Source organism: Ascaphus truei, chromosome 1 (genome assembly GCF_040206685.1).
Source record: "Ascaphus truei isolate aAscTru1 chromosome 1, aAscTru1.hap1, whole genome shotgun sequence".
Lineage (NCBI taxonomy): Eukaryota > Metazoa > Chordata > Amphibia > Anura > Ascaphidae > Ascaphus > Ascaphus truei.
This window is the reverse complement of record NC_134483.1, coordinates 94,311,988-94,324,996: the sequence shown is the minus strand read 5'-3', so window position 1 is coordinate 94,324,996 and position 13,009 is coordinate 94,311,988. Positions and strand designations below refer to the sequence as shown.

General features: G+C 47.0%; 1 protein-coding gene across 1 annotated transcript in view; it reads left to right on the top strand.

The window, feature by feature from the left end:
- NAIP (NLR family apoptosis inhibitory protein) overlaps nucleotides 1-13,009 on the top strand; it is an 81,936-nt gene that overhangs the window by 21,673 nt on the left and 47,254 nt on the right. The window contains 2 exon segments of the mRNA XM_075592023.1: nucleotides 7,825-7,903; nucleotides 11,243-11,288. Coding sequence (XP_075448138.1) covers nucleotides 7,825-7,903; nucleotides 11,243-11,288 — 125 coding nt within the window.

Below are 13,009 nucleotides of genomic sequence, written 5' to 3'. Positions count from 1 at the left end.
GTATGTGGGTGCTCAGTGGTTACCTGGTTGCATCTCAGGGTGGAGGATCCGCGCTGGCTTGTATGAGTCAAAAATAAGAGTACAGGGCACCAGGAACTTTTCAACGTTTATTAACAGGGGAAGTCATCTTCATATGTATCACAGCATTGGTGAAGAGGCACAATTCTTGTGGAAACAGGACAGAGTTTCAGCAGATACAATTCAATACTTGTCCATTCCTCTCACCATGAGACTAATAGTGGCTCATCGCCCTTGTGAAGCCTCTTGCCCTGCCTGGTCACAGATCCAGACCCATTAATCTGGAAATCACCTGCAGCCCACCCAGGTCCGTTCCTAGTCCTGCAGATCGGAACTACCTGCTACAATGTTGTAGCTTTCTTCAAGTATCCTTGTAGTATCTGTATTACTGAGCTGAACACAGGCCCCTCCTTATGAGAGCCTGCGTGTCAGGTTCCTTAATCTAGAGTATACCTATTTTACTGGGGTACTTCTCTAACTAAGAAAACAATAAAAGGAATTACTACCTAAAGCAGCAGTTCGAGCTGCTGTTTAAAAAAAAAAAAATTCCATGAAATATGTGCATCAATACAATCTACACACTGACAAGTGATTAGCTAAATTACCGATCGATCCATTCCCGTGATTGATGGGCGAAGATTCGTCTCGGGTTTTCACTAAATTCCTGTCAGTGCAGTAGAAGACTACCCAAGATGCAAAGTTCTGTGTGGAAGATCATGTGACCAGGCAGCCACTAGATACAATTGGTGCACTGTTTTAGAGAGAGGGCAGGGCTCAAACAGGGGTGTGCCAGAGCCTGTTTCAGAAGAGGAAGGGGGATCTGACTTTGTAAATGGTTGCTATGGAAACACAAAATGCGTGTTACATTACAATACATTAAAAATGTCTAACATTTTTTGTTTTCTTTAAATGCTATAAGCATTTTCTCATAGTACAGAACTGATTTATTAAAAAAAAAAAAAACACATGTAGGATATTGTTTGAACTGCAGCTTCAACTACTTACATGTGAGATCCCCTCCTGGACTCCCTGATGGTATTGGGGTCTTACTGGAATCTGAGGGTACCTGAAACAAAAATGAGGGATTGACACAGAGGTCTCCCCAAGGTCGCTGTTCACTGCACTCTATCCAATGTAATCTGAGGGTTTCAGGGAACTGAGAGTCCTAGGGATCTGAGGGAAAAAAACACATGTCTGTCCCTTTTATAACCTTGGTAGGTGTAAAACCCCACCCACAGTTACTGGGCAAATTGCAATGGACATAAATGTTGCAGAAGCACCATACCATAGCATGTGACCCTTTCTAGAAGTTTGTAGAACCAGTGAGTAATTATACTGACCTTTAAAAGGCAACGTAATAGAAACGGTCTAGACTAACTGAGGCCTAGTAAGGATTAACCCCTACACTGCTTGCAGGTACCAAGACTAACTGCAGAGATGTCACACTTTTAGCAGGCTGCTACAAGAATAAAGTACATTAAACAATAGCTATAGAAACAAGAGGCTACTATCCAGCATTATACTGGTGTCCCTCTTCTGTCCTCCAATGGTTGGTTTCTTGGGTAACAGGGCAGGGTGGAGCAGTAGATGTAGCATGCCTGGATTTTAGTAAGTCCTTTGACACAATCCCACATAGAGGACTGATAAGCATGTTGCAATGCTTCGGACTGGATTCCAAAGCCTGTTATATAGTGCGTGCATGAGGGCGCACACACAGCGTTGGCGCGTCTTTAGGACAAGCGGTGACACGTGTGGCTAGGAGGCGTAGCTATGATGTCGCAGTGTTAGGCCGCACTGTAATTGACTCACTCCGTCACGTGGCGCTGCAACAGCGTGACAATACAAATTTCTTGTATTTCCTCAGCTCTGCTGTGCCAGCGCTCACGGCCGTGCGCGCATCCCAATTATAGCAACGTCAGGCTCACAGAGGCAATTACTGATGTGCTCGCGCACGATAGCGCACGTGGGCACACTATATTACAGGCCTAGGCTAAGGCGACAGCGCGCACGACGGGGTGCCTGGCGGCTCTCGTTCCTGGTATCGGTGCGACCAGGTAGACTGCTGGCAACTCGCAACGGGGAGGCATGACGGGGCTGCGGTGGGGGCACGCCCATGACGTCACGCGGCTGGTCCGCCCTCATTGGCTGAACCGCCGCCGTGATGTAGCCAATGCTCGTAGACAAAATTCTTGTCTTTTGGCAAAGGCGGTCGCACATCGCGCAATGTGCCGGGGCGCGCAGCCAGCTACTGGGGCCAGTTCCATAGACGGCTGTAACTTGTGTGCGCCGCTCACGCCGTCGCAGCCGCGGCCACCGGGGACAAAGCCTAAGGGTAGATCCTCAGAAGTCTGTTACATCTGGGATATTAACGGGACGTTACCTTTTTAGATAACATCCGTTAATTTCTCTGCGCTTAACAGGTATACACAAAGCTAAATACATGCAAAATCAACGGTCGTTGGTTATCTCATTAGCATACGCTTAACGCTTCAAATAGCGTGGCATTAATCATGTCTTACCCAAAGATGGCGTTCTTCTAGCAGATCCATGAATCCTTGCCCGGTTGTCTATGACAGTCTCTCATACCTTGTCAGGGTGCTGGATCTGCGCAGGTTGGGTGTAGATATGCTGATGGAATAATGATGGATACCAGGGTTTTTATAGTACAAACATGAGCTTTATTAACAGCCGTTGATAATGCTCTTCACACTTGGTTCACACTTAACTCTTCCACCCCCTTCCCTCTCATCCTCTGCCATTTATTTATCTCCCCCTCACTCACTCTCACTTCTTTTCTCTCTCACTCTTCTCCTTCTCTAATGCTCGCCCTGTCTTACTCTTCCCTCTCCCACTTTTTTCCCCTCTCTCTCTCACTCTTCCTTCCCTCTTGTTCTCTTCCTCCCATCTTTCTCACTTCCTGCACTCTCTCTCTTCCCCCACGCTCTCTCTCTCTCACTCTTCCTCCCCTGACTCTCGCTCGCCCCCTCTCAAATCAAATCAAATAAGCTTTATTGGCATGACAAAAGAACATTTCAATATTGCCAAAGCATGAATTATAGGGTGTAGGGAACAATGAATACACACTACATGAATAACAAGGGGTAGGGTATAATAGTTACACAGTACATGAATAACAAGGGGTAGCGTACTATGGTTATACAATACATGTGTAGCCCTCTTCCCCCACCCTATGGGAGATGGTGTCGCTACTGAGGTATTCTGTGACTGGTGGTTTATACCTGACTGGTAAACAGGAGGCAGGAAATCTCTGCAATGTTGTGGGGAGGACATCAGGACAGGCTCACGGTGGTTTCCTTGATCAGTAACAGCGCCTCCAGCCCCAGAGGATCCTGAGATTTCCAGGATGGACCTCAGGGACTCTTCTTTTTAGTGGACAGCTCAATCATAACACCAGATTGGGTATAACTGGGTTTATTGATACATTAATGTATACCCTGTTCATTTATGTAACTGTACTTGTAACCATGTATTATTTGTTTTACTCTGTGCCCAGGACATACTTGAAAACGAGAGGTAACTCTCAATGTATTACTTCCTGGTAAAATATTTTATAAATAAATAAATGCATGATATATTGATACATGCATGATATAGGTCACAGTCCCTGATGCAGTACCCAGACTTAAGGCCTTATCCATCCCTCTTACCCCCGACTGGGGCAGGCCTCAGCCTACTCCCTCTGGGGAGAGGCTCTCTGCTGAGTCTGTACACTCTGAAGTACAACCCAAACTCCTTCACCCACTAGAGGAGAAAACGCCCTCCTTCCCTGGGGAGTGGCTAGTAAGCTGGCCTACATACTGTCAGACCCCCCTTACAATGCAGGCTAATCCTGAACTTTATTGTTTCACATTGAACAATGTAACAGACCCAGCACAGTCTAACACTGCCCACTTTTTAATGTGACTTACAGTGTTAGATTGGCCAGGAAATCAGTAGTCCCAGGCGACTGAGCTACACATGAATAACACGGGGTAGTGTATAATGATTGCACAGTACATGGGTAACAGTTACACATAGGGATGTGGGGGTTAGTGGGCATCTCTCAGCCTGTGCTTATATAGTGTGCAGCCAGTTCTGCTGTGGTTTCATCTTCTCCCAGGAGGATTGCTATTTTTTGGTTCTCTTATATAGTATTAAAGTTCTGGATAAAAGCTGTGAGTTTCTCCAGGTGGGCACTCCTCACTTCAGAGTATTGTGCGCAGCGCAGCAGGAAGTGTATTTCATCTTCTACCTGTCCTAGCTCACATCGCTGGCACAGTCTCATCTCCCGGGGCTTCCAGTTCTGTCTGTGTCCGCCTGTTTCTATTTCCAGGCTGTGGGCACTCATTCTGTACTCGCCAAGGTCTGTCTCTTTGCTTTAGGCCTTCAGTAGGTAGGGTGTCAGAGGTACTCTCGCTGTAGACTGTGGTAGGTCTACAGCTTCTTTGAGTGCTGGATATCCTTTTCCCACATAGTCACATATTGCTCCTTCACTTCGCTGGCGATTGAGTTGATTTGGTTTTTCGACAGGTTGTTGATCTGTTAGGAGTTTTGTTCTTGGAGTGAGAGGGCAAGTTGTTTTATGGCACAGGGTTTAGTGTGGAGGTCCTGGCTTTTCATTGCTCTGTAGCTGTAAGACAGTGGATGGCTGTTTAGGTGAGCCCAGAATGTCAGTGCTCTCTTCTGTACATTGAGCAGTAGAGGAAAGCGGCTCAGCCCGACATGCATTGTTTGATGTACTCTGTGTACTTGGAGAAGGTGTTTACAGAATTCCAGATGCAGTATCTCAGTTGGGCTGGTATCCCATTTTGTGGAGTCTGGGTATGTCACAGCACCCCATACCTCACTGCCTCCCTCTCTCTCACACTGCCTCCCCTCTCTCTTTCTCTCACAACAAAAGACAGGGGTGCCCAATGCTACATCAAATTGACAAAACATATATGGTAATAAATATAAAGTTAAAATACTTCAATAATAATAGTAATTACTTGGTTATTTACTTAAACCCTTTGGCCAAAGCGTCGCAAGCCTGCATACCAATGTCAAGGTAAACCAAAAAGGCAGGTCCAACCTGGTAATAGTTAAATGGAGGTAGGTGTCACCTCCCCCCCCCCCCCCCCAGAGCTCACCCCTCCCCACCTTCCACCTTTTTAACTTGGGAGGTTCTGGCATTTTGCTGAATGGACAGGACTCACTGTAGTTGCTTCCCCTCATACAGAGGTAACAGGAAGGGTTCACAGTTTTAGTGTTAGGACCTGCATTTTTGGTTTACCTTGACGTATGGTATGCAGGCTTATAACGCTTTGGCCAAAGGGTTGAACTAAATAACCAAGTAATTACTATTATTATTGAAGTATTTTAACTTTATACTCATTACCATATATGTTTTGTCAATTTGATGTAGCATTGGGCACCCCTGTCTTTTGTTGTATACATTTGCCACGCTCAGTAGCACTCATTTCGGCATAAATATATATTCATGATATGGTGGGTGTAGGAGTTTGAGATAGCTGGGAATGTGTATGTGTTAATCTCTTTCTCTCACAGTCTCTTTTACCCCCTCTCTCTCTTCATCCCCTTCTCTCGCTCTTTCCCCTCTTGATCTCCCCCCTCTTTCATTCTTCTTCCCTCTCTCTCACCCTTTATCTCTTTCTCACTACCCTCTTTCTTCCTCTCTTCTCTCTCTCTCTTCCTGTCCTTTCTCTCCCCTTTACCCTGCTCTCTCTCTCTCTCTCTTTCTCCCACTCTCTCTTTCTCCCCAATCTCTCTCTTCCTCCCCTCTTCCTTCCCTCTTTCTTTCATCCTCCCCTCTTCTTTTCATCCTCCCTTCTTTCTCTTCTCTACTCTCTCTCCTCCCCCCCTCTCTCTTTCCTCCTCCTCTTGCTCTTCCTTCGCTTTCTCCCCCCTCTATCTTCACCCCGTCTCTCTTCCTCCCTCTGTTTCTCCCGACCTATCTTCCCTTCCCCTCCCTTTGTCCTCCTCTTTCTCTCTCCCCTCTCGCTCCACCCCTCTCTTTTCCTCCCCTCAGTCACTCTCTTCCCCCCCTCTTCCTTCCCTCTTCCTTTCATGCTCCCCTCTTCCTTTCATCCTCCCTTTTTTCTCTTCTCTACTCTCTCTCCTCCCCCTCTCTCTTTCCTCCTCCTCTCGCTCTTCCTTCGCTTACTCCCCCCCTCTATCTTTCCTCCTCCTCTCGCTCTTCCTTCGCTTACTCCCCCCCTCTATCTTCACCCCCTGTCTCTCTTCCTCCCTCTTTTTCTCCCGACCTATCTTCCCTTCCCCTCCCTTTGTCCTCCTCTCTCTCTCTCCCCTCTCGCTCCATCCCCTCTCTTTTCCTCCCCTCAGTCACTCTCTTCCCCCTCTCTCTTTTCTTCCCTCTTCCTTCCTCCCACACTCTTTTTTCCTCCCCCTCTTTCACTCCATCCCCCTCTCTCTCACTCCATCCCCCTCTCTCTCCCTCCCGTTCCCCCTCTCTCTCCCTCCCCTTCTCTCTCCCCTTCACCCCTCTCTCCCTCCCCACCCACTCCCTTCCCCCTCTCTCCCTCTTTTCCTACCCTCTTTCCCTCTCTCCCCTCCACCCCTCTTCCGTCTCTCTTATCCCCCTCTCTCTCCTTTCCCACTGTCTTCACCCCTGTCTCTCTTTTCTTCCCTCTCTCTTGCCCTCCACTCTCTTCCTTCCCTCCACTCTCTTTTTTCCATCCCTCCCTCTGTTCCTCCCTCTCCCTCTTCTTACCCTTCATTATCTCCCTCTCTTCTTCCTCTGCTCTCTATCTATCCCCCTCTTCTCTTTCTGTCTCTCTCTTCCTCTCCCTTTCTTTTTTCTTCCCTCTCTCTTTATTTTCATCCCCTCTCTCTTCCTCCCCCTCACACTCTTTTCCTCCCCCTCTCTTTATTTTCATCCCCTCTCACTCCCTTTCTCCCTCATACTCCCCCCTCTCTTTTACTTTTCCTCTACTCTCTTTCTCCTTCGCGCTCTCACTCTTCCTCTCTCTTTCTCCCTTCGCTCTCTCACTCTTCCTCTCTTTCTTCCTCTCTCCCCCTCTCTCTCTCTCTTCCTTCCTCCCTCTCTTTCTCCTTCCTCCCCTCTCTCTTTTCCTCTCCCCTCTCTCTTTGCCTCTACTCTCTCTCTCCTTCGCGCTCTCACTCTTCCTCTCTTTCTCCCTTCGCTCTCTCACTCTTCCTCTCTCTTTCTTCCTCTCCCGCCCCTCTCTCTCTCTCTCTTCCGTCCTCCCTCTCTTTCTCCTTCCTCCCCCTCTCTTTCTCCTTCCTCCCTCTCTTTCTCCTTCCTCCCCTCTCTCTTTCTCCTTCCTCCCTCTCTTTCTCCTTCCTCCCCTCTCTTTTCCTCTCCCCTCTCTCTTTTCCTCTACTCTCTCTCTCCTTCGCGCTCTCACTCTTCCTCTCTCTTTCTCCCTTCGCTCTCTCACTCTTCCTCTCACTTTCTTCCTCTCCCCCCCTTTTCTCTCTCTCTCCCCCCCCCTCTCTCCCTCTCTTCCTCCCCTCTCTCTCTCTCTTCCTTCCTCCCTCTCTTTCTCCTTCCTCCCCTCTCTCTTTCTCCTTCCTCCCCTCTCTCTTTTCTTCCCCTGCGGCTGCGGAGAGCTTCCAGCACTGGCCAGCAGGGCACCACGCACCTGCCAGACCGGGGATAGTTCTCCTGCCGGCAGCCCTGTCTGTAGCACTTATTCCCATTATGTGTTATATTAAGTTGTCACTTGTGCTACTGCTGTGAAGCGCTATGTATATGGATGGCACAATGTAAATAAATATATACTGTACTTACATGGAGAAAATCATTTTTGTGTATCATTGCAGGTGCGAGTTTTTGCATAGATTGACAAATATGGAACATAAACAGAAGCAAAATGATCAAGTAGATAATGCACCAATGCAGGTAAGATAATCAACCTTTATTAGAAACGCTTACTAACCTTACTAGCCCAGCACTGTGAAGCCCTGTCCTTGCACCTTCTCCTACTGTCTCTGTACATGTCCATACATAGACTTTCATCTCCTTGGGTCAGGGTTTTCTTATTCCTCAGTTTCCATCTATGTATGTATATCTTTATTTATATTACACCATCCGCGTACATAGCGCTTTACAGTATACGTGACATACAGTAATATTATAAGACAAAGACAAATAAACACTTGAGACAAAGCATTAGGAAAAGGAGTTCTTGCCCTGAAGAGCTTACAATCTAAGTGATAAATGGGGAGAACGTACAGAGACAGTAGGCTGGCGTTCTGGTAAGTGTGTCTGCAAGGGGCCAAGGTCAGTGTATGAGGTGTATAGTATCAGCCAGCGGAGCTACCTATATGCTTTGTTAAAGAGGTGTGTTTTAAGTAATATCCTAGAGGTTGAGAGAGAGGGTGCCAATCGGTGATCTTGGACATTTGGGCGTGGCCGTTTTGCCAGAACCTCGCCACAGAGGTCACTCACCTCGCCGCAGAGATATGTCGCCGCCGGCCGTTTCACTGCTAAGGTAAGCACCTAACCTTACCTCTTACCATAAAAACCTCTCATCTTAACCCTTAATACTAATGCTACCCCCTACCCTAAAAACGTTATCCCCTTACCCTAAAAGCCCTAAACCCGGTATCCTAAACCCCTACCCTTAAAACCTTAACCCCTTACCCTATCCCCTGCCCTAAAAACCTAACCCCTTACCCTATAGCCCCTATCCTTAACCCCCTACCCTAAACACCAAGTCCTCTTAAATTAACTTACCTTACTGGTGAAATGGTCGGCAGCTCAGTGTCCAGCGGCGGAGCAGCTGTGGTGAAGGGCGCCTCTGCGGCTCAACGCTGGTGGCGAGGTGGCCGTGATCAAATGTCCGATTCCGCCGGTCGGATATCTGCAGTATGTTTGGGGCACTAATCCCTGCATTGTATTATAATACCCTGAATGCCAAAGCCTTTGTATGTATGTTTGTATGTCTTTATTTATATAGCGCAATTAATGTACATAGCGCTTCACTTTAGTATTACACGTGACAATCATATAAATAACAAATAATACAAATAACAGATCATGGGAATAAGTGCTTCTCATAGAAGTCACACTTTTCGCCTTCTGTCTCTTCTATTAGCCTATGTGAGCCCTGTGTAATTTAAACGTCGGACGAATAGAAAGTAAGGAGAACTTTGTATAGTGACGGAGACGATACTGTACAGTATATGGGTTTTCACTTCGGTATCATAAACAAACTCATTCTGTACATATTTACAGAGAAAAGTGTGCAGGTGTAGAAAGATGTTACAAGAGTTATGTAACACCTTTTGCCCCCCCCCCCTCCCCTATCGCAGATGGGGACCATATGTCATAATACACTTGTGTTACCGGGTGTGGTGCGTCACCTGATAGGTTCACAGAAGGCCTGAACCTCCGCCACTGGGAGCCTGGGGTTACATTCCAATATAGCGCCTCCACCTGTAAGGGTTCCCACCTGAGTGGGATGGTCCTCTTACAGGAACACAATGATAGTAATACACGCACACACTATATGTTAGCAACCGTTTTACTATAACTAATAATAACTTCAGTACCCTGTACCACACAGCATAATGCATATAACCATATACATAGATCTCCAATTAGTGCACACATCAACATAGATATTCCCTCCTCCAAAGTACTTGGGTGCTGGGCACCAATTCCCTGATGTCCCTTTATGTCCACACCCACTCAATGTGTTGGAGATAGCGCTATCCCTTGATGTGTTAGTGCACTACTAAAGGCACCTGCCCGGGGCTCCAGCCCACGCGTGCCGCAGTATAACTGGATTGGATCCGCCTGATCCGATGTGATGTCCTCCTACGCGTGGGGTGAATTCCGGCGTGGATATTATTACCATGCACCGTACCGTCTATACCTTGAGCGGATCGGTACCGTCAGCAGGCCGCAGTCACTGCTTGGCAGAGCCTTCGTGAAGATAGTCTCTATATATAGGGCCTCCATGAAGATAGTCTTTATATATATGTGGGGTCTGAGCCCACACCCAGTAATTAGGCTGCGCGCCACAAATTGTTTTCTTGGGGTTAACCAAACAGATAAAGGGGCAGAACTACTCACGTAGGGCCTGTCCCTGAAGCAACCACAAACTGGGGCAAGGGTAACAGTTATCTGGGGCCTATGGGGTTAACTGGCCTAGTGCAAGGGGCTAATGCTCCCGTGCACCCTCACTCACCCAGCTCCCTGCTCCAACTTCCCCACTGCCAGCCCGCGAAATGTATCTATCTGCTCTTGCCGAGAATCCTTGGCCCTCATTGGCCACTCTAGGACACCTGGTGTATTCCTCCCTAGGCCTCATAGGAATTATAGTTCCGTGGAGGCTAGGATAGCATTGAGGCCGCGTGCGCGATCCCACTGCGCATGCGCGACTCTCTAATGGCCGCCGCAACTCCTGATCGTCACTGCGCATGCGCGACCACTGCGCATGCGCGCGCATACCATCATGGCAGCCCTCGCTAGCCGGGTGTGCCACAGAGCCTCCCGAGCCTCTGAGCGCTCTCTGCTTCGACCCCCACCTTTGAGGACGGCCAGCGGGTCCGTTGCTGACTCTGGCGGCACCCGCGATCGCGCTGCAAGGAGGAGGGGGGGTATCTGGAAGCCGCGCAGGGGACCGGGGCTACAGTTACATAGTCACATAGTAGATGAGGTTGAAATAAGACATACGTCCATCAACTTCAACCTATGCTAAATTTAGACGACAGATACTTATCCTATATTTGTATTTACAGTATATTGATCCAGAGGAAGGCAAACAAAAACCACAGTCAAATATCATCTAATGATTTCTCATAAAGGGAAAGGGAAATTCCTTCCTGGCTCCAAATATTGGCAATCAGATTACTCCCTGGATCAACATCCTTGTTATTGTTAAAACTTTTACTGCTCGATGCCAACAACAAAATAGTTCAAGGTGCAATCCATTATACTCAATAAAACAGAAACATTGTTACTATTGAATGCTGCTGTATTGTAGTTCTTGATTGCACAATGGGCCCCTGAGTTCTGCGCTGTTACTGCACTGCATTAAGGAATTCCCTATGGAGAAATAGGGGATTGAATGACAAGGAAAAGGTACATCTTCTGATATTGCATTAGTTAGTTAAATAAAAAAAAAAAAAGACTATGCGGAACGCGGTGGAAAACTGAAGGTCTCATGGTCTTTTAGTTGCCTCTTCTAGTTAACTTTGTTCATCAGTTTTTGTGTATTTTTTTCTGCAGCTTGTTTCTCAAAGAAAGGAACAATACGGTAGCATTACAAACACTGGTAAGTAATCTGACTTTATATGGGCATATGGGAATATGTAGTGTAGCGCACTTTCCCCCACCCCCTGGGAGATGTGTGGCTACGGGGTGTGTAGGGTGCAATACCTGTGTTTCACAGGAGGCCTGAGCATCCGCTGCTGGGAATCTGAGGTGTACCTGAGTCGATGATCGGTAGCGCCTCTACCTATACGGGATTCTACTATGTGGAATGACTCTGTTTCAGGAACCCCATGCAACAAAATACACTTGAATAAGTATAACAGTTTTACTGCACACAAAATAACATATGTATAATACACAACCAAGAAAAATGATACCGGGCGCTTCTAATAATAAACTAATTGATATAAAGTGATATAAAGTAAATAAAGTGATATATAAATGTGAACTTCAAAAATGTATAAATAAATATAGTGAATACAATATCCTTCACCAAAATGTGAATAATATAATAAACAGCAGCTCTACACCCTTTAAAGGACTGTCCAGGTCCAGAATTCTTGCGATGTCTTCCAGGTGGGGGGAGAGCTCAGATCTCGAGATATTGTACAGGGAAGAAAAGTGGAAGAAATAATAATAGTGCAGATCAATAAATAAATGAATGTATGTGCAAACAATAACCTCTAAATAGGTCTCACTCACAATGAATGGACTGGTAACAGACGTGTCAGAGATCCTTCTCTCTCTGACAAGAGCCCTTTAATGGTAGAAGCCCTCTGGTAATGGTATTGTTAGAGCTGTATCTCAGGTGGGCTAGATGTGTCCATACATGCTGAGTGTACCTCCCGGGGATGTAGCAAAGAAAGAGAGCACACAATAGTATAGTACATAAGGGTATAATGTAGCACAAAAGACACAATGGTAATGCACTCACATTTGTACAAATACGAATCTGATGATGATTCCTGAGGAAGTGGCAATCGCTACGAAACGCGTAGAATCGAATCTGTTCTACTTGTTGGAGGACAGTGTTTTGAGATAATCAGTGTGAGGAGGTGCTGGCAAGAAAGCTGTGAAGATTGGAGCGGTAGAGAGCCTCTTCCGCCCTGACCGCCACATCACAGGAAGTGACGTCACCGGATGTGACGCATGCGGAAGGATCTCCGAGTGATTGTATCAGCAGCGTTTCCCCCACGAGTCACCAACGGTCCTCTCCAATGCCTGTATACTTTGTACAAATGTGAGTGCATTACCATTGTGTCTTTTGTGCTACATTATACCCTTATGTACTATACTATTGTGTGCTCTCTTTCTTTGCTACATCCCCGGGAGGTACACTCAGCATGTATGGACACATCTAGCCCACCTGAGATACAGCTCTAACAATACCATTACCAGAGGGCTTCTACCATTAAAAGGCTCTTGTCAGAGAGAGAAGGATCTCTGACACGTCTGTTACCAGTCCATTCATTGTGAGTGAGACCTATTTAGAGGTTATTGTTTGCACATACATTCATTTATTTATTGATCTTCCTAATACACAACCACCTGGTCACGCACGACCATACCCTCACTGTAATCACCAAAACCCTGACCCCATCTCGTGAGATAGTCCCCCAAAGTACACGAGGGGTCCATGGGCACCCAACCACCCTGGAATCCACAATCGGCAATCCCACCCCAAATGTGTAGGTCAGCGCTGCCCGCAAGAACTGATGTGTACGTTGGCGCACTTGTTGTACCTGCCCAGGCGCTCCTCACCCGGGAATGATGGAAGTTGAT